This window comes from Staurois parvus, unplaced genomic scaffold (genome assembly GCF_062004578.1).
Source record: "Staurois parvus isolate SC_StPar_1 unplaced genomic scaffold, SC_StPar_1.0 ptg000131l, whole genome shotgun sequence".
NCBI classification, from domain to species: domain Eukaryota; kingdom Metazoa; phylum Chordata; class Amphibia; order Anura; family Ranidae; genus Staurois; species Staurois parvus.
The window spans coordinates 2,960,281-2,986,805 of NW_028317927.1; the positions used below are offsets into that span (position 1 = coordinate 2,960,281).

The window sequence follows — 26,525 nt, forward strand, 5'->3', positions numbered from 1 at the left end:
AGTATCTCCTCTCAGGGTCACCAGCCGAATATATCATATTAGTAATAGCCAAATGCCCTTCCCCCACCACCCATTCCAGTCCTCCCTAAGTCAGGAGTAAAAGAATACAATTTTCAACAACATTTGGATTCTTTTTAGTCAGGTAAAGATGAAACAATGCATATAAATATTTTGGTTCCCCATTTTAAACAGCAAGTGAAGCTTTAGGCGCCTTTCCAAATTTTAAACAATTTTCCTTGTCTGCTTTAAAACTTGTTTAAAGGGCTCAGTAGTTCAGGCTGAAGTATATATACACAACTGAATCAATCGAACCTATAACTCATCCCCATCACATCTCCTCTTTTTTGCTATTTTCAATAATTCGGTCAGAACTGGAAACGGCTTTTAATTTCCTCTCTTTTTAAAGAAGGAATCGTGTCATGGGTGCACCCTGCATTCTATGTTTATTTGAAAAACAAAGATTTATATATAAAACAATGAGTGTAAAATATCAGTTTAAGGGCCAATTCACACCAGAATGCGGTATCGTAAAAGCTCTGCCTTTGTGATCTGCTGCGGGTACCAGTGTAATGGTAATGGCACCCCAAATGTCATCCATTTGATGGGCACCAAATCACATGGTATTACAATACCATGTGATTTGCTGTGGTGCATTTTTGGAAAGTAGTATATGCACTACTTTTTTTGCATTCCAGTACAATTTGCAGCCTATTCACATGAATGGGCTGCAAAATCGCACTGCACGGAAACGCGCAGGAATCACACAGGACTTCAGTTCACGTGTGAACTGGCCCCGAACCTTATATATGTTGAAAAAACGTATATAGATTTGACCCTGAACCATTATAGCTTGTCTTTAAAGGGCGGTGCTAGGTGATAAAAGAATCAATTGGCTAACTGTTAATGTTAAAAAGTAAAAAAGCATGCTCATTTTACCTCTAAACTATGTTTTATTTAATCTTCTGCAATTAGATTCAGCTGATGTGAACTACCAATTACTGTTTTATTAGTCCCTTTACTCGTGTTTCCATATTACAGAGTCATTAGGCCCTTTTGATCTGAAATCTGAAAACAGGATCGACTTTTGTACGTTTGTTCAGAATGTTGTTTTGAACCATGCTTGTAGGTGCTGACTTGGATGCACTATCATGGCTTAATTAAAGTAATAAACATTATAATCTAAGAGAGAGCTGTGTTGAGCATTTTCATTACATTAACTCTTCTAGTCAATTTATCAGGGCATTAAGCTGGCACCACAGCGACTAGTCATTTCCTGTATTTCTCTGCATCCATCTTCATCTATTTATCTCCAAGATTTATTGATTCTCTGTCATATTTTCAATTCCTAAAATTCTTTCAGCTCTTTGTGCGCATGGTTCAATGCAGAGGATCCTCATCTATCTATACAGTAGAGATACATCTTTGTGCTGCCTTTGCCTGACATGTGTGTGACAGGTGTATCATTAATTCCTTAAAAGCTTGCTACAGTCATTGGTATTAACATAAATTTCATACTTCACCAAGCAGTTCTTTTTAAAAAGAAAACCTCTGAGGTTGGGAACTTGGAATTTTGCAGTGTTACATGTTACACGTCGTATAGCATGCCTTTTCTTCCATCTAATATTACTCATATTTATATTCAATCAACATTTTTATATCATCAATGACATCCTGATTGAAATGAAAGAGGAGGTAAAATAGGTGTAGGTGTTGACTGGGAATTAAAGGTCCACTATAGCCAAACATGCATATTTTTCAGGTGGCCGGGGCTATGACTGAGGCAAAGTGAGATAGGGAGGAGCTGTAGCAGCCGGTACACAGTATTACAAAACAGTGGGAGTTTCCTCCGATATTACAAAGCAGTGGGAGCTTCCTCCAGTATTACAAAGCAGTGAGAGCTTCCTCCAGTATTACAAAGCAGTGAGAGCTTCCTCCAGTATTACAAAGCAGAGCAAGCTTCCTCCAGTATTACAAAGCAGTGAGAGCTTCCTCCAGTATTACAAAGCAGAGCGAGCTTCCTCCAGTATTACAAAGCAGAGCAAGCTTCCTCCAGTATTACAAAGCAGTGAGAGCTTCCTCCAGTATTACAAAGCAGTGGGAGCTTCCTCCAGTATTATGAAGCAGTGGGAGCTTCCTCCAGTATTACAAAGCAGTGGGAGCCTCCTCCAGTATTACAAAGCAGTGAGAGCTTCCTCCAGTATTACAATGCAGTGGGAGCTTCCTCCAGTATTACAAAGCAGAGCGAGCTTCCTCCAGTATTACAAAGCAGAGCGAGCTTCCTCCAGTATTACAAAGCAGTGAGAGCTTCCTCCAGTATTACAAAGCAGTGAGAGCTTCCTCCAGTATTACAAAGCAGTGAGAGCTTCCTCCAGTATTACAAAGCAGTGAGAGCTTCCTCCAGTATTACAAAGCAGTGGGAGCTTCCTCCAGTATTACAAAGCAGTGGGAGCTTCCTCCAGTATTACAAAGCGGAGCGAGCTTCCTCCAGTATTACAAAGCAGTGAGAGCTTCCTCCAGTATTACAAAGCAGTGAGAGCTTCCTCCAGTATTACAAAGCAGTGGGAGCTTCCTCCAGTATTACAAAGCAGAGCGAGCTTCCTCCAGTATTACAAAGCAGTGGGAGCTTCCTCCAGTATTACAAAGCAGAGCGAGCTTCCTCCAGTATTACAAAGCAGTGGGAGCTTCCTCCAGTATTACAAAGCAGTGAGAGCTTCCTCCAGTATTACAAAGCAGTGAGAGCTTCCTCCAGTATTACAAAGCAGTGGGAGCCTCCTCCAGTATTACAAAGCAGTGAGAGCTTCCTTCAATATTACAAAGCAGTGGGAGCTTCCTCCAGTATTACAAAGCAGTGAGAGCTTCCTCCAATATTACAAAGCAGTGGGAGCTTCCTCCAGTATTACAAAGCATGTGCAACAGAGGAAGCTTCTGAGGTGCCCATCATTCTGCAAGAATAAATATCTTGTAAAGCTTCCATGTGCCAACAACTCTGAGGCACTCTCCATTTACATAAAAACCATATAGTGTAGTTTGCCTGCACACAAACTGGGATGCTCAATGGGTGGGATCAACAGATAATTGCTATACAATAGCAAATGCTGTGAAACATTAACATAACATGGATGATTCTGAAATGTTTTAACCATGCAAGGATACACTTTAATTGGGAATTTTTATAAATCTTGAGCGACTTGGAAAGGAACAGTAAAAGTGAAGTCATATTACAGCCGTCACTTAACTTCCATTGGACAATAAAACAGAATGTGGGAATATGTTTATTATCTAAACAGACTTTTACATCAACAATTACAAAGTTATAAATAATAAAATGAAATACATTTCCTGTTGTAAATAAAGAGGAATAGAACATACTGGGTGTGTGCATTATCGTTAAGACATTAGTGATATGTGAGTTTGCAAAGAAAGGAACAGGGCTAAGACTGGATAAAAAGGGCAAGGACTGATAGAAGAGGGCCAAGTGGAAGGAAATACAAAGGAAGTAAATGAGGAGGACTGAAAGAAATAGGGAGAAGCAGATGTACTCTGTCTAGGAAAAAAGGAATGAGTGAAAAGCGGGCAAAGGAAAAAAGGTGAAATCGGGAGGAAGGCCACTTAAGGAATAGAAAGCGAGGGTGTTGTACAAATTAACAAATGGTAAAAGATAGACAAAAGCCTCAAATTCTGAATCACAGACTTCATCAAAGGAGGCCATATGGACTAAAGTTAGCATACGAGGATAATGGAGAAAACTTTGAAAATTTTTTTCATTTGTTTAACAATAAATATATTATGCACCACAGTTCCTGCCACCCCTATACTCTTCATCTCTAGTTTTAGGTGGAAGTCTATTCACCTTTTAATATATTTTATTTTTGGATTTTGAGAGGAAAGGGACCAGCTAGGATTATATTTCTGGTTGCATAGCCTCCCTAGCTGCTTATATCTTACCTGGGTGTGGAGAAAAACTTTAAACACACAAGATTTCAGGAATTATATGTGGGTCCATAAAAGAAAACACATACTGAGAAAAATATGTAAGCTGCCTTTGCTAACCTTTTCAGATAATGCTAGCACCCTGAGTCACTGGTCAAAGAAAGTATACACACCAGGAGTTTTTACTCTGACTTTCTTGTATATATGTTCCAAGCCAGAGACTCAGAAGGTATCTGATTCAGAGAATGGGCATGACATCCTGGTGTTTTCATAAGGATGTCAGCAATTGCAACCTCTCTCTCTGCCCAGGTTTTTTTTAGTATACTTTGCTCAACCTTATGTCATTTGTACAGATTTTGCATGGATGTGAATTAGAAAGGGGAGTGCAGTCTTACACCCTTATTATATATGTGCAGTGCTTGTCAGTATGAAGAATTGCCTCGTTCTGCAGACAATTGCAGGTTATAGGTTATCTAACAAGAATGGAAGTGTTGATTGTTAATGAATATGACTAAATATAAATCCCTTCACTGCAACTATACTCAATACTTTGTGTGGATGCACAATATTAGAGAACCAACAAAAGCAGAATTTTCTTTCTCTGTGCCAGTCTGCCAAAGTCTGGAGACAATTTCTTGTGAAGTGCTCACCCCTGAAGGGGCCGCTGGAAAGGACTCAGGTCTCCCTTACCTGTTCAGAGGCTGCCACTCTACAGAGCGAAATAAAAACGAGAAGCGCACAAACCTTGCGCATTACCTCAGTAAACACAAATTTATTAATCAGAAAGGTACTCACAAACAGCGAATAAAATCAGGCATGTCAGTCCTCACAGGGACTTCAGAGATAGAGAGCCAGCGCGAGTCCCATCGTGGGGGTAAGCACTCAGTTCAGCTGACGCGTTTCGAAGGCCAAACCTTCTTCATCAGAGCTGCTCTGATGAAGAAGGTTTGGCCTTCGAAACGCGTCAGCTGAACTGAGTGCTTACCCCCACGATGGGACTCGCGCTGGCTCTCTATCTCTGAAGTCCCTGTGAGGACTGACATGCCTGATTTTATTCGCTGTTTGTGAGTACCTTTCTGATTAATAAATTTGTGTTTACTGAGGTAATGCGCAAGGTTTGTGCGCTTCTCGTTTTTATTTCGCTCTGTAGTGTTGGTCGGGCTTCCCCAGCCTTGTTTGGAGCTGCACAACCTTTGAAGCACTGGTGGTCGGTGTTTGTCCAGTTCTGGTTCCATCTATGTGCCACCCGCCTGGGTCCTTGAGCGCAGAAGAATTCGTGTTTGGTCTACTGTCAGAGGCTGCCACTCACCAGGTAGCAGTTCCAAAGCACACCTACAAACACAGACTCAGTCTAGAAGTATTTTTGTATGTTTATTGCAGTAATTTAACAGGAGAAAAGGATGAAGGTGAAAGATACTCTAAAAATGTAAAAGCTGAACACAAGAACAGAATCTAAAGCAAAAATCTTTTAGCAGCAGCTATAAATATTGCTGTAAGTAGAGGAGATAGCCAGTCTATCTTAGACTCTGTCTAAGCAGTCACAATCCTTGTAGCAACCTCTGGTATCCATATCCCTCAAAGCACATACACGCCTGGAGTCCTAGGTGGAAAAGGTGCTACTTACAGTGTCCAAAGACAGCGGTCTCCAACCAGCTTCCATTTGACGCTCTTCAGTAAAAAAGAGGTCCTTCTCCATCCCAGCTCCCTAAGGTAGTGTCCTCCGGCAAATGTCTTTAAATCCAGGTTCCTCTAGGCCCTCAGCCAAGCACATGCTGATGCCTAGCAGCAATAGTGCTCCAGTATCACAAGCTGCCTCTCAGGCCAGAGGCCTCAGAAGAAGAGTGCGCTGAACAAGCTTTCCCAAAAACCTATCTTCTGCCAGCCACCATCTGGGCGCCCTCTCCCAGGGATTTGCTGAAGTCAGGTAAATATTGATAGCCCAGAGATTGATTGTCCCACATTATTTCTGGAAGCAGGCAGGCAAGAGCAATCAAAGCCATATACTAAGTTTACCTGTTTATATTACAAACACCTCTAAATGAACACTTTGGGAGTATTCAACGTGGTTTTTCCGAACATAGGGTGTCCAAACACTATGCATTGTGTCATGGTAAGAACCCAGCAGGTACTCTATTTATGGAGGGTAACCATATAAGGTGCAAAAATAAATAAAAATGGCATGTGAATTGTTTTATTAGTAACAATTAGGCTTTATCCCCCATTTCTTATAATTTGGTTTTGTGTAAGAGATTATTATGTTTCCCATTTTTAGTTCTTTAGTTGACTGGAGTTTTTATTTACTGGTCTATTCTGTCAGTTATTTCTATGTTTTTTTTATGCAACAATCCTTTATTTTCTCTGTTTTTTGGGGGGTTTTTTGATGCTCAGTTGAATTTGGCAAGCAATTTGTGGTGTTGGTCTTGTTCACGGGCGTGATATGCATGGAAAATACTCGGCAGTTACTGGAGTCACCGTTTCTAGTACTATTACCTGAACTTTATATATGGACTGTTATTTACAGAAATTCTTAGCACTGATTTTTTCTTACTAATCACGGAGCACATTATTTGTTTTGTTTCTGATTTATTTTTGATTCAATATCATTTTAGTGCTGCACATTAATTTTTTTTAATCACACACAATTGGGAGGATGGGAAGGAAAGGCTCTGTCCACCATCCATGCACAAGACAGTACAGGCTGTGCTGAGAACCTCAGAGGGCCTTAGAACCTGTGTGTCAGGTGGTGACACAACTGCTCGTGGTGGCCATGCATGGAGCAGCCTGGATATCACCCACAGACTCAGTTGCTGCAGCTTCAGACCTCAGATCAACCCCATTTCCTGCACCTGCACACCTCAGGTCAGCCCCAATTCATGTACCTTTGCACTTCAAATCAGCCCTAATTCCTGCTCCTTAAAGCGTTTTTAAAGGCTCAGGTGTTTTACCTTCATGCATTCTATGAATGCGCGGCTCTGTGTGGGGATGGACACACAGAGCAGCGGGTGAACCCGACAGAAAGGAGGAGCCGGGAGAGCCTGCGAGGGACACGAGAAGAGAAAGATCCAAGCTGCTCTGCACACAGCAGGTAAGTATAGACATGTTTGTTATTTTACAAAAAAAAAAAATATGAACCTTTAATATTGCTTTAAAATATGCCCCAATTTCTTCACCTTCAGAGGTCAGATCAGTCCCAATGCCTATCTCCTCAGACGTCAGGTCAGCCCCAATTTTTGAACCTTCAAATATCATATTAGACTTAATTCCTGCACCTTCAGAAATCAAATTAGCCCCAATTCCTGCAGCTTTGCATCTCAGCTCCACCCCAATTCCTACACCTCAGAAATCAGATCCACCTTTGTACCTCAAATCAGTTTCTTCAGACCTCAGACTGGCCCCAACTTCTGCACCTTCAGACATCAAATCAGCCAAATATCCTGCAGTCCCAATTCCAGTGCATTCAGGCAATATATCAGCCTCAATTCCTGTGCCTTCAAATTACAGATCAGCTAAGATTCCTGCACTTCAAAGGTCAGTTTAGCCCCAATTCCTGACCCTTTGCAGCTCAGATTATCCCCAATTCTGTGCCCTCACACATCAGATCAGCCCCAGTTCCTGCACCCTAAAGTGATATTAAACTCACAAGCAAACATTTATTATATTGCAGCTTACCAATTCTTAGATGTGATGACTGCATATGTGATAGAACAAGCTGTCCTGCAGATCTAGCAGTTGACTGGTTGAGACAAACCATTTAACACTGACAGGTGCTTACAATGATCAGCTTTTATTTATTTATTTTTTATCCCAAAAAGGAACAAAACTGTGTATAAAGTGTTAACTGGAGTTTGGCTTCAATTTGACAGTTTATCTAAATCTACTAGTGCAGCTAACATTACCACTGACCCCCAGATTGACAATGCTGCTGTCCAAAGGGGTCTCTGTTGCTCCTTCATCCAAAGTGTAGGCACCCTAATACAGAAGGTGTGTTACTGGCCAGATCACTGGGTGAAATTAGAGGGGGGGGGAGCCTAAGAAAAGAAAACTAATGCATCCACCACATCTGATGATTTGTAAGCTGCAATTATGGTAAGCCCCGTTTTTGTTTCTGGGTTTATTAGCGCTCTAAGATGTCAGATCATCCCAAATTTCTGCACCTCCACAGTTTTGTTTTGTTTTTTTTGGGGGGGGGGGTGTTAATGCAACTTTCAGGTATCAGATCAGCTCTGATTCCTGCACTTTCAGACCTCAGTTCAGCCCCAGTTCTTGCCACTTCAAACATCAGATGAGCACCAGTTCCTGCACCTTCAAACATCAAATCAGCCCCATTTTCTACAGCTTCACACCTCAGATCAGTTCCAGTTTGCAGAGAGAGAGAGCCTGTGTGTTGGCCACCTAATAAATAAAAAAACTTGTGTATTATGTAGCTGGACACAAAGTTCAACTCCCTGACAGAGAGGGGCTGAAATGTATAGCAAGTGCCAGACAAGCTTGGATTTATTATTATTTTTTATTCTTTGGAGATGATGCTTAAGTTGTTTGGAGGCTACAAATACTGTAGGTATAGTAAGCCTGGTATAATAAGTGCCAGACAAGCTTAGATTTACTATTATTTTTTATTCTTTGGAGATTATGCTTAAATTGTTTGGAGGCTACAAATACTAACCAACTTCAAGCTTGTGTTGTATATTGCTTTTTGCTACCGTTTTTCTTAGCTTTATATTAGTCTTAGCTGTTCAATATCTTACCTACCAAACAGCAATAGGTTTTACAGTTGTGCAAGTATCTTAGCCCCATCTCACTTACCTTGGTCCTGTAGTGACTGTTTTTTACTACAGAAAATTCCTGCATTGGGCCATAGTGCAGGAATTGTTTTTATGCTGGATCTGGAATCAATACACAAATGACACCAAGATTCAAGTGAGAATACAAATGGGGATTATATTCAGACAATCCAGGTCATGTTTAATTTGTATATAGCTTTTAATTTGTTTTACCTCTTTGCTGAGTAGAGTGGGAATTGGAAAGCTTCTGTGTTCTGCTTGATTACAGAGCATCGGTGTAGTAGTTTTTATCCTCCCAAAATTGTCATGGTTATTTTGACATGGTAATATTTATTTTTTTAAGGAGAATTTTAACTCTTGTTTTACACACTTATTGCTCATAAAATAATATTGTATGAAACCTCATAAAAAAAACAAGTGAAAATATAGTGGTGACTTACTGACTGTTAACTGTAGTATACCTCTTATACCTAACCCTTAAAGGGGAACGCCAGCCAAAAATAACAATACATTTTGCTACAGTATTCACCTTTAATCCAGAGATTTCCCCAGAGCACTTTTTTGCCACTAGATATTCTCAGTCTGATGACCATCATTCAACCCTCTTCATCTGAGCCTAGGTCATTCTGGACCTACTTCAACTTACTTCCATTTTTGCCATTTTAGTTTTAGTCGTTTTTAGTCATCTGAATTGTTTTAGTTGTATTTTAGTGGACTAAGAATAATCAAATAAATTCTCCAGTACATTTTAGTCGACTAAAATTTAATGGGTTTAGTTGAATTGTAATGCACTAATTAATCATTTCTCTAGAATTGCCAAACTCATTATATACTCCTGGAGTAAAAATCTAATAGCATGTTATTATTTATGGTATTAAGGTTTGAACATGCACTACAGACACAGATTTAGCCATTGTGGTATATAACACTATATAAAACCAAGTTTCATAAGCATACACAAATATTGCTTTTTGACAAACGGAAGTGCATCTTTACAATATAAAAGTAAAACTGTAAACACTATTGGCTGCACTGCCATTGCACATACAAGGTGTGTCTAAAAAGTTAAGTGAATATCTCAATGGCAACATGGCCCAGGTTCACGCGCATGCACATGGCTATCCAGAGACACATCGAAAAGCACCACCTAGTATGGAGTACATGTGACTGTCAGGGTAAAGCCTTACTCAATGTGAGAGGTAGGGTCAATGGAGCAACAAGTTAACATCAAGTTCTGCTACAAACTGGGTAAGACGAAGACGCATAAAATGTTGGTGCAAGTGTATGGGACAGGAGCTGTGAGGAGAAAATGTGTTTAAATGTGCCACATTCGGGTCGGCTGTCGACAAGCAGAACCCCAGTCATTATCGAGCAAGTGTGAAAAATGCTGGCACAAGATCGGCAACTGACTTTATGAATGATGGTGGAGGAATTGGGCATTAGCAAGGACACATCAGTGAAGATTTAGGTAGGTGGAAAATCTGTTCCCAGTTTGGGCTGCACAACCTGACAGACGAACAGAAAGCAAAACTAATGGAAACCTCTGGAGATTTCTTTACCAAGTGTGACCAGGATCCGTCCTTTATGCAAACCATCGTCACAGGGGATGAAACCTGGCGCTACCAGTTCGATTCGGAATCCAAGCGGCACATAAAGGAATAAAGGAATGCCGTTTACTGTCTTCCCCGCGACCCAAAAAGAGTTGCCTGTAAAAGTCCAAGGTCATGGTGGAACTAGCGACAAGGTTTGTGACTGCAATTCAAAAATGTGTGACAGTGGTTCAATTCCTAAAGAGGCATTTGCTGACCCAGAAGCTTTAAGAATGTTGCCAAAAATGTGTTGTGCAGGATGGCAATTATTTTGAAGGCCAATGAAGGTAATTTGTTTGTATCTTCTGTTTTCTTATACTGTTCACCAAACCTTTTAGACATTTAGCCTTTTTCTTAATTTTTTTTTCTCTCAGCAGCTTAGTAGATGCCTCCTACATATTCTTATGTGGTAGTGCAGTGTTAATTTTGACGTCAAATTTCAGTTTAGTTTTAGTCATAGTCTTTTGAGTAAAATGCCATTTTAGTTTTAGTCGTATTTTTGTCATCTGAATTGTTTTAATTTTAGTCATTGTTCAGTCGTTTAAATAGTGTTAGTTTAGAAAAAAAATATATTTTCATTGACAAAATTAACATTGCCACCTACAGTACAATCATAAGCACAATGTTTAACAAGGCATAGTTATGCAGATCAAGCTGCAGGAAGCATATAGCTAATACTGGTAATATTGGTAACATTACTTTTGCCCTCCTCTTTCCTTTTTGTGCACACAACTTCCACAGTTCAGGCCCTCTTTAACCTAAACCCTTGACACTAATTTTCATGAGCCTGCACTTAAGTAAATAAGTGAGCACCAGAAGTCCCTGATATATTTGAGCACCATTGACATTTAAAATATATTTCACAAATATAAAGCAATATCTGTACAGACTGTTATAATTTAGAAAATGCAGAACAGTAGCAAAATTGAATTACTCTCTGTTCATAAAAAAAAAAAATACAAAATAATGATTTTCGATTTATAGTAATCAGTGTAAATTACAAAACAATGAATGGTTTTCTCCAACAGCATAGTAAATGACAAAAATTGACAGATTATTTTTTAAGAAACAAGGGAATGCCAGATTAGCCATGACCTCACCATCTTTCCTAGAACTCAAACAGCACATGACTGTCTGCAAAGGGCTGTGTTAGAACTATAAGATGTGCTATGTATTTGTTTTTGGTTTAGTAATCTTCATGTCTCCCCATAATGTACTACGTCTTTTCATCTCCAAGCTTGAATGCCTTTTAAAAATTGGTGGCTAAGAAATGGCTTCAATACAACTTCAAGTTGGTCTTCTTATGTTACAAACCCATAATACTCTGTGACATGTCCTCTTCACACATCATATGTTTTAATGCGTGGACCATCAAGTTTGCCATGAGTATGACGACTATGCAGTAATTCCTTTTCCTTTGCCAAGTACAGCTGGATCCTGGAAGCAAGATGTCTGGCTGCTCTTTAAGAAGCAGAGAGGGCTTTGTACTAGATGCCTGCTAAATTTCTGTTTTTCAGTGGGATCAGCTGTTCAGGGCTTAGCTTTTATGAACAGTAAGACTTTCAGTGAGACTTTTATTACTCTAGTATGCTTATCCAAATACACTATATCTGTCTGGGATTTTCTCTGTACTAGTTGTGTTATACTTTGTTGAACAGGTTAAAATGTCTAATGTAGCGTTATAGAGAATTAAAGTAAGGGTGGCATAACGTGAGCATAAAATTAAAAAAAAAAACTGCAGAAGCAGCAGTTACCTTTAGTAGCAATCATGTCAAACAATACAAAGATTAGGAGACATTAAAATGTTGTCTAGATGGCAAATCTAGAAGAAGCCTAATTGGTCTAGTTTATAAAGGTACTATTCTAGTGGCATAGACGTTTTGTTATGGAATTTTAGTGCTTTGTTTTTGTGCTTGGGGATTCTTTTTATTCAGTAAATACATGCATTTAAAAAAATGTTTATGTCAATGGCTATAGGACTAAGGGCCTGGTAAAGGAAGCTACGATAGTTGGGTTTGTACATTTCTGCCAAAATGCATAATATGCTGGGAAGGAAAATAACACAACCTTAAACTGTTTAATCCCAAATGAAATGTAAAAACAGCATTAAACTCAGAAAGGAATTGGGACTCCTTATGTGTGTCTGAATCAATACCTTTTCACATCAGATACTGACTTTTTTTAAATTAACGCGCAAAATGAGTTGTGTTCCTTCAGCAATGTCAATAATAAAGCCATCACAAGCTTTTTACACATAATCAGTCACAAGCAGTGGCCTGTTGGCAACGTAGTGCACAGGAACTAGATTAATTCTGTACGTGGCAAATGATCTTTCTGGGTCAGGCAGAGAGCTCATCATAAATGAAGTGTTCAAGGGGTGATGTTGAAATGTGGAAGCTATTTATCTGTACTGCTTCTACTTTATTTATGCATTTAGGAAGACTTTTTTTCTCCTATTTTTTACTTTAGCTCATCTTCCTGATTAGCATTTGTTCTGTTTTATTTTATTTGATATTTTCTTTTTATGTAAAATAAATAATTTAATAATTTATATAACTAATAACTGATGATATATTAAAGCCCAGTTCCCGCAACAGTGTTTTTTACATTTTGTAAAACCTTTTAATCTTTGCCATAACTATATCTTCGCTATATCGTTTAACCCAGAAGCTGATTTATTTTTTTTAACTCAAATAGCTGTTTCTAAGTCCCACTGAGCTAGTGCCAGAAATAACACTAATAGAAGTGCAGTTCAGTGATATTATGCAAGGCAAAAAATAAAAACAGCATGATGGAAGTCAGCAAAGTTTGACCTCCGTTAATTAGCTTTGGAGCAATTGCCCTTGCAAAGTCCGATTGCATATGCAAAGTGCACAGTCTATTTACCTTTAGTAAATCAACCCTTTTCCAGGCCCCCTAGTGGGGACACAGTGGAACTGCACTCGCTAAATCCTAAACTTAAGCAGGTAGCTGCAGTCATGTGAAATCAACATTAAGGTAGGTCAACCTAGCTTAGATACAAGCAGCAGTTGCTCGGTTAACTTTCTGTAACCTGTGGCCAAGCTTGTTACACTGTTAACACTCTAGACTTAACTATATGTTAGAGAGCACCACTTCCCAGGTGTGCAGCATGGTATGCATACAGGTATTGCAGAGCCTATACCTGTCTTCACCAACACAATTCCTGTCACCTCACTCCAACTGTTGCTGCTGGATACAGGAAATGCACTTTACTATAACTCCATGCTTGTTCTCTTTCCAGGGGACCCTTTACATCTCTCTCTCCCATGACTCCCAGGAACCCAGTGCCATGGATATGGTCCCAGTATGTGGGGAGTCAGCTGCAAGTGAAAGAGTCAAGCATAACACCCCTTTACTGCCAGAGGAACTCTTACCCTTCCTGTCACCTATTTTCTGGCTGGTTGGGTGCCTTAAGCAAATGATACAAATACAGTTGCCCCTAGCAATGGCAATATAGCCTACCCTAGACAGCATCCTACATGCTGGACTCAATGTACTGTATCTCTCTATCTTTCTAGCCCCCTGATTTAAGCCCTTTTTTTTATATGCCTTGAAATGCACCCCTTTGAGAGACTACAGACCAGGCAGATTAAAGGAATAACAAGAAAGCTTTACTGACATAGTTAAGAAAATCACAGGAACAGTTCACAAGTAGCATCTTCACACATATTCCTGTACAGAGTTCTCTAAGTGCCCCATAGAAGTGACTGCACCTTAGGCAGATGGCAAGTTCATAGAAAGCAATCCTTTGAAGGCAAGATTCCATTTACACAATAAATCCACAGACGTAGCAAGTAGTCCCTTTAGAGTCATAGGGGACCCTGACTGGGCCCCTAGATAGGGGTACAGACTGATAGAGTAACAGCCTACATCTTGGCAGTGTTTCCCAGCAGCTCTGTCTGGGGCACAAATGAGCCCCTTTTTTATATAGTATGACCTGCAGGGGGCGGTAACCTTGCTAAAAAGTGCAGGAAACATGTTAAGCCTTCCTGTTTAGTTACCACCAACTCATCAGTTCAACCTAGGACAAATGTTGTAGATACATTGTAACCTTTGGTTTGTATAAAAAAAAAACAGTTGTCCAGATAACTTCAGAGCAGAGTCAGCACAGCAGAAAAAAACTTTTAACCCCTTAGAAGCACCGGCTTACAAGGAGGTTTTGAAAGTTATATCCATAACTTAACCCTTTTTTATTTTTTGGTAGAATGAGGAAGGATTAGAACTCTGATCAGGTTTTATTGCTGTCTGTTTGACTTGGTCACCCTCTTTGTCTGTCCTGGTGACCAGTTTTCACCTAAGATTGAAAGCAAGAGAAATTTTAAAATTTGGGGTTTAGAGAGCTTTTTTCTGTCTTCCTTTTGTGCCTACTGGACATGAAGTTAAAAATCTGCAAAATGGGACACAGATGCAGAACAAAAACTTTCAGTGCTTTTAACCATTTCTTACACTACCCAAAATGAAAAAATGGCTTTAGATATACTTTTTTTGTTTAGCCTGAAAATGGTTATTTATCAACTGTTTATCTATAACCTCCCAATTCTGTGTGATGTGTGTTTGATGTATATGCTGAAGGACATTAGTGCATTTTGAGGGTCTTTGTGGTTGCTATAAAGTCTTGTCATCCTTTTGGCAATATAAAAATCATTATCTCCCTGGAGAACGTCTTGACATTTTTCAAGAGTAATGATTTCAGAATGTCTGTGTCATTAAAATTACCCATTACTAGAGGATAATTATTTCTCAGCTATTTTATAAGCCCTAAGCACAGTGGCTTAATGCACTTTTGCCCTCTTTCAAATGTTTACAACAATCTTTATGTGGGTTATTTTTTTAGACTTTACTTAAAGCCTAAAAATAATAATCTGTTCCGCATTAAGATGCTAAGATAGTTTCCATTTTTTTAGCAGGCATGTCAACTACGTTGTTTTGATAACAGCAGAGACTATTGCAGAATTAGGATATTGCAGTTCTACCTGCTGTTTAAATTTGGTGCTGTAGCAGGACAAATATGAATGGATTCCCCCAGGGAACCATTATATCAAATGCTGAGCGTGTAATCAGTAATGAACTCTTGGAGATGGGGAGCCTATAGGACCTCGTAATGCTTACATTTTTTAGCAATGTATACTAGTGAAAAGCTGAATAATTTTTAAAAAATTGTTTCTATGTACACCAGGGGTGGACTGACAAATCATGGGGCCCCCGGGCAATAGGGGATCATGGGGCCCCCGTGTCCTCGCCCATACCCAAAAAAGCCTATGAAAAAGCCAATGAAAGGTACCAGGGGCATCTCATTGGGCCCGAGTTTCCAAATGGTCAGTCTGCCCCTGATGTACACTATAGTTTGTAATTATAAATGTACTGGAAAACCTTTAGACCTTTTTAGGATTTCTGCAAACCTATCTGAATAAACAACACCCAAATAATTTTATGTATCTTTACCAAATAAAATAAGTGAACATTCTGAGGTTAATAGAATAATTAAGCTAATAGAGACAGGTATTTCATAGCATTATTTTGGTTACAGTTTTAATTATCTGCTTTTCACAGCACAATTCTGCTGAAATGCACTAATGCCCAATCAATTACCGGTAAGTCACATTTAAAAATGGATTCCTAAAGACATCAAGCTCCTGATGCAAAGAGCAATGTCCCTTGCAAAGTGAAGAGCCTATTCACTTTGCAAGGAGGTTGCACTTTGCAAGGAAATTATCCCAGAGCATAGTGAAAGTGGTGAAAGTTAATTTTGTAATGAATAACTAATAACATGCATGGGAAATTTAAAATAATGCATTTTGCTTGCACATGAATGGATGGTGGATGTCAGCAGAGCTTCACCTCATTAACTAAGCTCTGGAGAAAATTTCCTTGCAAAGTGCAACTCCCGTTGCAAAATGAACAATCTGTTTGGCTTTAGTAAATCAACCCTAAAAAATGTCTGTAGTGGCAGGAAGATGCCTTCTGGTCAAAAGCTGTTGGAGGGATGGGAAACATAGTTGGGACAGGTTAGACAACCTGGCCTGTTCTCATCATTACTGTCTTCCCCAAAGATAGCTCAAATGTGCTATTGCCACGAAACGCGTTAGGAATAAGGATACCTCTCATACTAGTTGTTACCCACATGGTCCATGCATCTGACTGTCGGCCATCTTTTTGGATTCTGTGAATCAGCTTTTCTGGATATCATTATGTAAGTGTGCTACTTGTTCTTTAGCAACCTTTTGAATAAAATTACTACACTATCAAGATTTCTCTCTTTTGGGCCTTATTGCTGAGTCCCTAAGGTGATCTCCTGATACGAAAGCACACCACCCTTGGCGAAAGACGATATAAGGCAAATTCGTGTAACTGTAAGGAGACGTACTCCCCCTGGTGGTAGGAGACGGCATGATTGATGCAAAGGTGTTCCTGAGGTCCCTTCGCTGATGATCTTTGGGCTGTGACCGGGAGTAGGTCATTATACTCCAATGCGCCTTTTCCTGCGCTATCTGGTTAGTGCGTTTTGCAGCTATTCTCCTATCACGGAAGTCACGAATTTGATTGATACACGGATGTACTTCTAATGACTCTAACATCCCTATCACTATATGCACTTTGTTTTGGTCGGATGAATCATTAATACTTACCCGTCCATTGTTTGCATTAATTTGTGCGTTTAAGTTGGTGCATGTTATACCTTTAATGTATTTCTTTTAATCCGGATGTGCATACGCTAATTTCTTCTTACTACATGCTCAAGCGCTGCATTTTTGGTGTTTTTATAAATTCGTTATATTCGATAAGTTCGATAAGTTCGTAAGTTCGGTGGAACTACAAGTAAAACACACACAACAGTTTTACACACAGATCTACCTGCATTGTTAAACAATAGAGGAACACACAAGTGCATTATATACCTATTTGGCCTGCTCTGCTTCCATAAAGCTTTTCTGATTGGAACTGTCTGTTTCCTCTTCTGTCTGGTGAGCATGTGTCTCTAGAAAATCCTAGCAGGGAGTTTTACACAGGCATAAATGTGAAACTGGCTGGGATTGGTTAAGGCTCTGTACAGTGTGAGGCTGTCTGTGATTGGCTCATCTTTAACTAACTCTTAAAGGCATATTTTCCTTTTCTGCTTCTGCTAACACAATGAATATATAAATGTCATATAACAATCAAAGACATAAATCACAGCAATGATTCTGCATTTGGCTTTAACATATGCACATATACATTGTACTGAGGTTATTGGCAGGTTTGGTATACACATATATGTGAACCATATTAACAACCTAGGACTGGTCTTAGATGGCCAGCTACATATACCTCAATAATTTTAGCGCTGCACTACTTTTATTTTATTGTCTATTGAGAAGGTTTGTGGTTCCTTTTTTTGTGCAATAGCTGCTATTCTGTAAGCGCTCGCTACGTCCTTACGTTTTATTTATGTCATTTTACATGGCCTACCACTTCATGGCTGAGTTGCTGTTGTTTCCAGTTGCTTCCACTTTCTTATAATACCACTAACAGTTGACCGTGCAATATTTAGTAGCAAGGAATTTCACTGATGGACTTATTGCACAGGTAGCAATCTATCACAGTACCACGCTTGAATTCACTGAGAGCGACCCGTTCTTTCAAAAATGTTTGTACAAGCAGTCTGCATGCCTAGGTTCTTGATTTTTTTACACCTGCAGCCACGAAGGTGATTGAAACACTTGAATCCAATGATATGGAGCCCTGTCCCAATACATTTGGCAATATAGTGTGTGTGTGTGTATATATAAATATATATATATATATATATATGTGTGTGTGTGTGTGTGTGTGTGTAAAGTGCTGCATAAATTATCAGCATTATATAAATAACAAAAAATAAAATTAATTATTGGTTATTAACTACAAATGACTTTAAATGATTTGCTGATAGTGTATACTGAAAAAGTGATGTGATTTATAAATCAAATAATGTTCAGCTATATAGCAATCCTAAATCTGTTTATTCTCCTCAAATAGGGTTGGTGTTGATTCAGACCTGGACGTAAAGGAACCTTCTGCAAATCAGGTTAGTGTTGGATCAAATGCCGTAACAGAAAACATTCGTTGTTCATATAAACAATGCATGAATATTTTAGGGTGTATGTGCAGTTTATATGTAGTCCAAATGGTCTGAAAAAGATTGTTAATTAATTTCAAGTTACATATCAAGGGCTTTCAAATTATAAAAATTGAAAATAAAATCCAGAGTTGTGTGCTGCCCATAGGACCCAGTCAAATAGTAGGTTTAGGATCACACTATGAACCGCAGGGGAATTGCACAGGAATTGCACCACATTCATGTGCAATTCACATGTGATTCTGTAGGTGCGATTTGAGTCCATTCTCTTGAATGGGCTCAAATCACACAGAATTGCACCAAAGATGTGCAAGCACCTTTTTGGAGCCGCACCATAACCGCTTTGCATGGTCATTTTGTACCATGCGATCCAGTGCGGGTAATCTGTACTGCAGTGCATTTGGGGTGTTTTTATATGAACACTCACAGCAGATTGAAAAACACAGCGCGATTGCAAAACACACAGGATTTTCCCGCACCACATATGTGTGAACCAGGGATTAAAGTCCAGCTTCAAGACATTTTTTGTGCCTCCACAAAACAGCCCAGCTGCAATCTGAGTATTCCCCCACAATCCCCAGAGGGGTGTCAGAATGGCTCCCTGCACACACTGTACAATGTTCAGAGGGCAGAGCTGATGTCATCAGCTTTCTGCATCATTGTAGGCCACTCACTGCTGCGTTATGACCAAAGATGATACATGGTACATAAGTAAAATTTTCTGCCAGTGGCTGGTGAGATCTATTATCCCATGATAATCACATAGATACAGTGATGTACTTCTTGTCTGACTGTTCAGGCACATTGAATTATATTTCAGTTAGCGGTGTAAACAGCAAAAAAGTAAGGGTTCTTCACACAGGGGCTGGATAAACTTTACCCTTCATCAACATGACCACTGTTCCTAGTGCGGCATTTTAGGAAACCTGCAACAAACAAGTTTCAACAAAGTGCTACCCAGCACTCCAGCAGCGAGGAAGACAAAGCATGGTTTCAGCTGAACATTTTCCCTCTGGGTTCACTATTTCACATGAATTGAATTGCAAACACATTATAAGAATCACACTTCTGGCTCCCCATTCTGTCTTTCATCAGCCTAGTGCATTAAACATGCTTATTAGCCCGAGCACCTTTCCACAGAGTTGTATTTACATGCAGAAAACCATTCATCTGCTGCTCTTTCTAATGAAGGCAAAAAATTCTTTGATGTTTCTCTAGCTGCAAAAATCAGAATCTTATCTCTGTGTATGAAAAACTGAAGTAGCTACTCTGCATTCATGTTGCCCATTGTAGAGGCTCCTTAGGAATGGAGCACTTTGCATTTAATGAATACACAGTACATAGAGTGGTTATGTATAGGCTGCTCTCAACTCCCTTGACAATAATGCTGCTATGAATAGTTATTTTCTTTTAAAGGGAAATATTTCTTTATAAAAACACATTACTAACATTGTTTTTTACATTCCAAATCTATTTAATTCGTACTTTTTTTTTAAAGTTCTGTGCTCTTATACAGGGGTTAGATAAAAAAAATGGAAACACTACATGGTTTGCAGGTGTGAAAGTGACAACAAGTTTCCTGCTGAAAGAGGAAGTGATGTAACATTCTTTTGCTTTTGCTATGTGATGAGACACCTAGATAACGGTGGGAAGTCTCACTTTCGTCATTCACCATGTGTGCTGATAGTAATACAGAGTCGTGTCAGAGCTTACTGAGATTCAAAGAGGGCAAATTGTTGGTGCCCCCTTAGCTGGTGCCTCTGTGACTGAAATTGCCAATTAATTTGTGGTGTGGGGAGGTACAGTATCAGAGGTTATGATGGCATATATAGTTTCTGGGAAAATGTCATCTGACAAGCATAAGTGCTGTAAACTTGGTCCTGTGAAGACTGAGATTGAGCTCTGCAGTCACTTTTGCAGCAGTTGTTTTCCTATTCCAGGTCACAATTCTGCGCAATGTCCCTTTGTTTCTTTTGGTCAGTTGACCATGTTAACTGCACGTATGCTTATCAGACGTTTTTTTCAGCTTCTTCTGAGTGCCCCCATAGCAAACTGTGTGCTGTGGTTGTGCTTGTGCAGGTATGCTCCCATGCTGGGCTATGTGCATCAATAGACACACATCATGGCTTGTCCTGGACCCTCACTCCCTCCTCACAGGATGTGACTGACAGCAACAGGAATCAATGGTTCTCACTGCTCTCAGAGACTCCCGTGAGAGCAGAAAGAGAAGAGAGAAGATCTCCAGCCAGCCACACCTCTGGATCAATAGAGGGTGGGGGAATAACTAGTGGAAGTTTTTTGTACACTAATGCAGAAAATGCATTAAGGTAAGCAATGTCTTTTGTATAGAACCATTTTAATATATCGTTAAGCTGACTGGCCAGAGCACCTACTGTTACTTTGTTTTTCTGTAGTAGGTAAGACTGTTTGCTCTATGAATCTTTTCCTGGCTTAGGTGAAGTCCAAAGGTCAGATAGTAAGGCCTTGTTTACAAAGGCAGAAAAACAGGTGAATTAGCAACATTTTTACAGCTCCCCCCACTGACCGTCCAACAAAAGCCTACCGTGGTAGCCAGATAGGATCATACAGGTGCAGTAGTTCAATGCAAAAGGCACATTCAGTAAAAAAAAAAAAAACACTGCAAAGTCGCTGCTCTAATGCCTTGTAAAAAGCAATCGATGTTGGATCGCTTTTCAGAAAGGTGGTAGAGACCGGCGCAGTGTGAACGTGTTCGTGCGGCCACAGCATCCCATTCATTTAAATGGGCTGCTATACACAGGAAAAGGGTCCCTGCACCTTTTTAAAACCACAGCTCTTGCACCATGCGATTTCCCGCACCCACAAATGCACTGCGTGGCATGGGGGTGCCATTAAGGGGTCCTGTGCATCTGTAAAAGCGTGCATTTTTGCAGGTGCAATTCACACATCCACAACCACTAGCACAAGTGTGAACCTAAATCTTATCTTCAGGATAATGTAAACAAAACAAACATAAACTGTAGATGCTGAAAGAGATAAAGAAAATATAACCATGTAAAACGAATATGCTGGAACATAATAGCAAATATGGTTGTTTAAGTATTATGAAGTCAAATTTTCTTTAAAAAGTGCCTGTAAGCTATGTTTTAATATTTAATTTAGATAAGCCTGCTTGCTTATTTCAATTTGGCAAGGATATGTCAAGGTTTGTTACACGGGTTTATACTCATTGCATGTGTGACACTGGCCACGCCTCCTCTAGATTCTCCAATACAGAGGTACTTTGAAACATAATAGCAAATAAAATGGATATTAAGTAAGAACCAATAACTGGCAGAAACACAAAGGCAGAGATCTAGTGTGATTAATTACAAATTCAGCCTAGTGTATATTAACTTCCAAACCTCCTTTCTGGAAAATTTCCAGCCCTCGCTGACCTATTAATTGCTTCTGTGTATTGAACTCATGGACACTGGCCCTGTATTTATCTTACAATTAAAATGAGCAGTAATTGGCATGCTAGGGAACTCATGCACTTCATATTAAAAGCACACCAAGGAGATCTGACCTGTATTTTTTAAAGCCTGTGGTTTTATGGTAAGATAGTCTCTAAATGTCTTTTGACACCAGAAGTGCACTGGTTTTATGTTTTATATGGCATTATTTGTACAAGAATAAAATGTATAAAACAATTAAAAGTCAATAGGTTTATTTCAAATTTCGGTAAAGTGAAATGGCTATGAACAAACCTGAGTCGTGCTCCATAAACACTTTTCATTTCTTTTCAATTCTCTGGGTTACATTGGTACCCATAGCAACAAAATCTTTTTTAGAACAACTGTGAATAGCTTTTCCTAGAGGGGAGCAAAGCTAGTGCCAGCTCTCTCTCCTGAGACAAACATACCAGTTTCCTTGACTTTTCTTTCTCTCTCACTATTTTTTCCAAGCTCAAATGCCTAGAATAGTAACAACCTATTATGTACTTTACAGAGAAAATAGCGCATTCCTACATAGCTGATTTGTATGTTATTATATAAGTAATTGCTCATTATCCATAACTAATCCCAACTTCGTAGCATAATAGAGCTTAACGTTCTAATTATAATGAAAGATACCTTCATGCTAGGGAATCTGAAAATTAAAATGTATTAATGAAATTAAAGATCTGTTAAGCAGTACAGTATCTTTTTTGCATGATGAGTGTGGTTAAGCTGTGGTTAAAAAAAAAAATCCATGTTCCTTTAAAACAAATGACTGAAGACGTCATTGGAGGGATACATGTTTTAGGTAAACAGCTTATGTATATACCGCTCATTTTGTCCCAGATTGTTGATAGGTAGTACTCAAATACAGCCACATCCCATTATTCAGTATCATAGAACTCCCAACAGGCTTGTAAAGAATCAACGGGGCTGTACATACAACACGTACAGATGAATGGACTCATATTCTGTATTAAAATAAAAGATCTCATGTTTTCAAGCCAGTAAGTTAAAATGAATAGTAAATCAACAACTGTCATGTGACACAGCTTGGTATTGAAGTACACACAGTGATGAAAGATGAATTTGAGCAACCTTGGACCATCTACATTTGACTGTCATGATTTAAAAGCTAATGTTGAAAAGTTCAAAATAGAGATTTGTGGTGGTAAAAGCATTTAAGACTGAAGCAATAGAATAGCATTTGTTTAGACCAGTGGTCTCCAAATTGTGGCCTGGGGGCCAAATGTGGCCCTTTGCATGCCTTTATCCAGTCCTTGTGGCACTGTTCCTCCCACTGATGCCAACAATGGGGCACTATTCCTCTGACTTATACCAATGATGGGACACTATTCCTCCCACAGACACTAATTATGGGGCACTATTCCTCCCACTGATACCAATGATGGGGCACTATTCCTTGCACTAACACCAATGATGGGGCACTATTCTTCCCACTGACACCAATGATGGGGCACCTTGTTTACGCCCACTGATGCCAGGACATTTCCTACTTCACCCGCTACAAATCTGCCTTCCACACCTACACCTCCTCCCTCCACACAGCCAAACAAGCCTACTTCCTGACCCTCATCAAGGCCCTCTCCTCCAATCCTCGCCGACTCTTCTCCACCTTCAACTCTCTACTCTCGCCACCCCCACCTCCACCCAGCACCTCACTCACCACCCTTGAGATTGCCAATCACTTCAAAAACAAGACTGACACAATTCGCAAGGACATCGCCGCAACTCACACGCCCTCTCAACCCGTCCCCTCTCACACAGCTACCCCCTTATCCCCCCTCTCCCTCGACATAACCCGCAGGGACTTCGTCGCTGCTCAAACTCCCTCCAATCCCATTCCCCCTCACTCAGCTACCCCTCATCACCCCTCTCCCACGGCCCCACCATTGCTCTGACCTTCTCTTCCACCCCACCCTACATTCCTCATACTGAAGCCCCCCCAACACTCCGCACCTTTGACCTTACTACCATCAAGGAAGTCTCCAAGATCCTCTCTGATGCCCACCTCACCACCTGCTCCCTCGACCCTATCCCCTCACAACTCCTACGACCTCCCTCCCCCTCCATCCTATGCTCCCTCACCCACATCTTTAATCTCTCCCTCTCCTCCGGCACTTTCCCCTCCCCTCTGAAACACGCACACATCACCCCCATACTTAAAAAGCCCTCCCTGGACCCCAATGACCCGAACAACCTCAGACCCATCTCCCTGCTCCCATTTACATCCAAACTCCTCGAGCGCCTAGTCTACACTCGCCTAAGCTCTCACCTCAACAACAACAACCACCTCGATCCCCTACAGTCCGGCTTCCGTCCCCTACACTCCACCGAAACTGCCTTACTTAAACTCTCCAACGACCTGCTAACCGCCAAAGCTAATGGCCACTAATCAGTGCTCCTACTCCTTGACCTCTCTGCGGCCTTCGACACAGTCGACCACCCCCTCCTCCTCAAAAAACTCCCATGGTGAGAGAGAGAAAGACACTCACCTTCACAGTTCCGAATATCCCTGGGAACAAGAGTTCGGCTGTGCATATACCATCGTGAGACCCACAACCTCTCTCGAAACCCACCAGGTCCCCATGTGATGTGTGTCTCTTCTTCTGTCCCTTCTTCAGAGGGGCAGTGCTGCCCCCCTGAAAAATGCTGTCCTAGTCAAATGCCTTTTTTGCCTTGTGTAAACACACTCCTGACTCACACTGTCTGCTTGCAGGGTCGGTCAGAGGATCTAATCATATGTAGCTCTTCTGTACAGGAACTGCAACAGCTTGATACAAAGTGAAATTGAGGTAGTGACACTGCTTGCATTAAAAGAAAATATTAAAAATACATGTATTGATACATTAAGAATTGCATAGCAGATTTAAAGTGCTGAACTAGTAACTGCATAGCAGTGTGTTAATAGTGAAGCTATGTTATGTTCATTTCTTGCAGTCTTGAAGTATGCTGTATACAAAATACATTCATCTCCTGTGATCTCTCATTCCCACAATTTGCAGTCTTCTGTGGTCTCTCCACAATGGGAAAATAATCAGCTTCAAAAAAGCCCCTACTTCTCTTTTCCAATTTAGATAGCAAGGTGTACAAAGAGTAATCTGACAGATAAATCACTTTATATGCCTTATTCTGAAATTGCAGCTGGAATAGATTTTTATTCTGTTCTGATTACAGTTGAAACACATTGCGCTAGATCATTGAATCTGTGACACACCTGCTGACACCATCCACATGATTGTTTTGTAACACATGGATTTTAAAGTATAATGAAGAGAATGATAATCATGAGCAAATACTGCAGCATTCAACAAATCCCTGCAGATTATTGTATGTAATATAAAATAACATTTAGAATGATCAGTTCTGATTTTTTTATACTGTGAGTGATTGTACAATGAGGAGCAAGGTGAAAATCTCATAAAAAAAAGACATATGCCTCATCTTGCCTTCTGACCTCTTATTTGCTCCTTGGTCTAGCTGGTGCATACATTGAATGGTATGGTGGGATAACAGACACTCATATATAATAATATATATAGGAACATACAATTTCATGGTGTGGGTTGTAGCCTAGTTTAGGAGCAGAGTTTAGCCTTCCAGTTGCCTTAGGGAGCATGAAGGGCCAGGAGGTCCTTTTGGACCCTTTTCTGCTACCTTTTCTGATAAGTATTGAATGCATATGTAAATACATATGACACATTGCAACTTCAAGTAGTTAATCATGTTTCCTAACTGGGGTAGTACTATGCTGTCAACGTTATAAGCTAGAAACACTAAAAATGTTCTTAAGGAAAGCTGTTGTGAGAGACATAAGTAGGCTGCCACTGTTGACCTCTTTCCTTTAAAGGATTGTGTCTGACCAGTATGTTGATTCCTTGACTACTTCCCGAATTCAAATTTTTTTTTACCACAGGCTTTCTGAATGAGAGAGACTGCAAGAAGCCTGCAGTGGGCATGTTTGGGAATAGCTCTTCTGTGTCATGGACAGGGGTTCTCAGATCACTAGATTACAAAAGGGAGTACAATGAGCTGATGCACATCCACCAGTACTAAAGCAATGAGTAAATTTTGATCACTGTTGATGATTCTTAATTTTCAATAAGTTGGGAATACTATTATAAAAAAAACAATCTGTACATCTACCTGATGAAAATGCTATTCTTCCTATGAATTTTTCAGAGGCTGGAGTATGCCTGACCATAATGTTGTACTTATTGACTGGATTTAAAGGGTAACCCCACCTTTGTGGGGGGAAAATAATATAGCGTATACAATTGCTACACAAGTCATATTGTAATTGTATGTTAATAAAAATGACCTTTCCTTTTAAATTTGCTTTACATACACTTTTTGCTTGTGGATGCACATTGTCTTTAACCACAAACCCATGCATTTCACAGGACCTAAAAATTCATATTGCTTTCCAGGAATAAGTGTTCTTTTGGTTAAATATGGACATGGCTACTTGGTTAAGTACAAAGCATGCCATTGTTCTGATTTAGGGCTTTAAAAATGCTGGAATATACAAATACATGTCCAATAAGCACAATGGTGTCTCTGTGGAAAAAGTGGCTTATTTGGGATTGGTTCTGCTGTCTACTCTACTGCCAATATTCCATCGTCTGGT

At 39.9% G+C, this 26,525-nt stretch overlaps 1 protein-coding gene across 1 annotated transcript in view; it reads left to right on the top strand.

Moving 5' to 3' along the window:
- Positions 1–26,525, top strand: part of SLC9A9 (solute carrier family 9 member A9) — a 931,015-nt gene that overhangs the window by 726,089 nt on the left and 178,401 nt on the right. Inside the window, exon 13 of the mRNA XM_089672557.1 lies at positions 18,317–18,365. Within this exon, the coding sequence (XP_089528683.1) occupies positions 18,317–18,365 (49 nt within the window). The remainder of the gene's footprint in view (positions 1–18,316; positions 18,366–26,525) is intronic.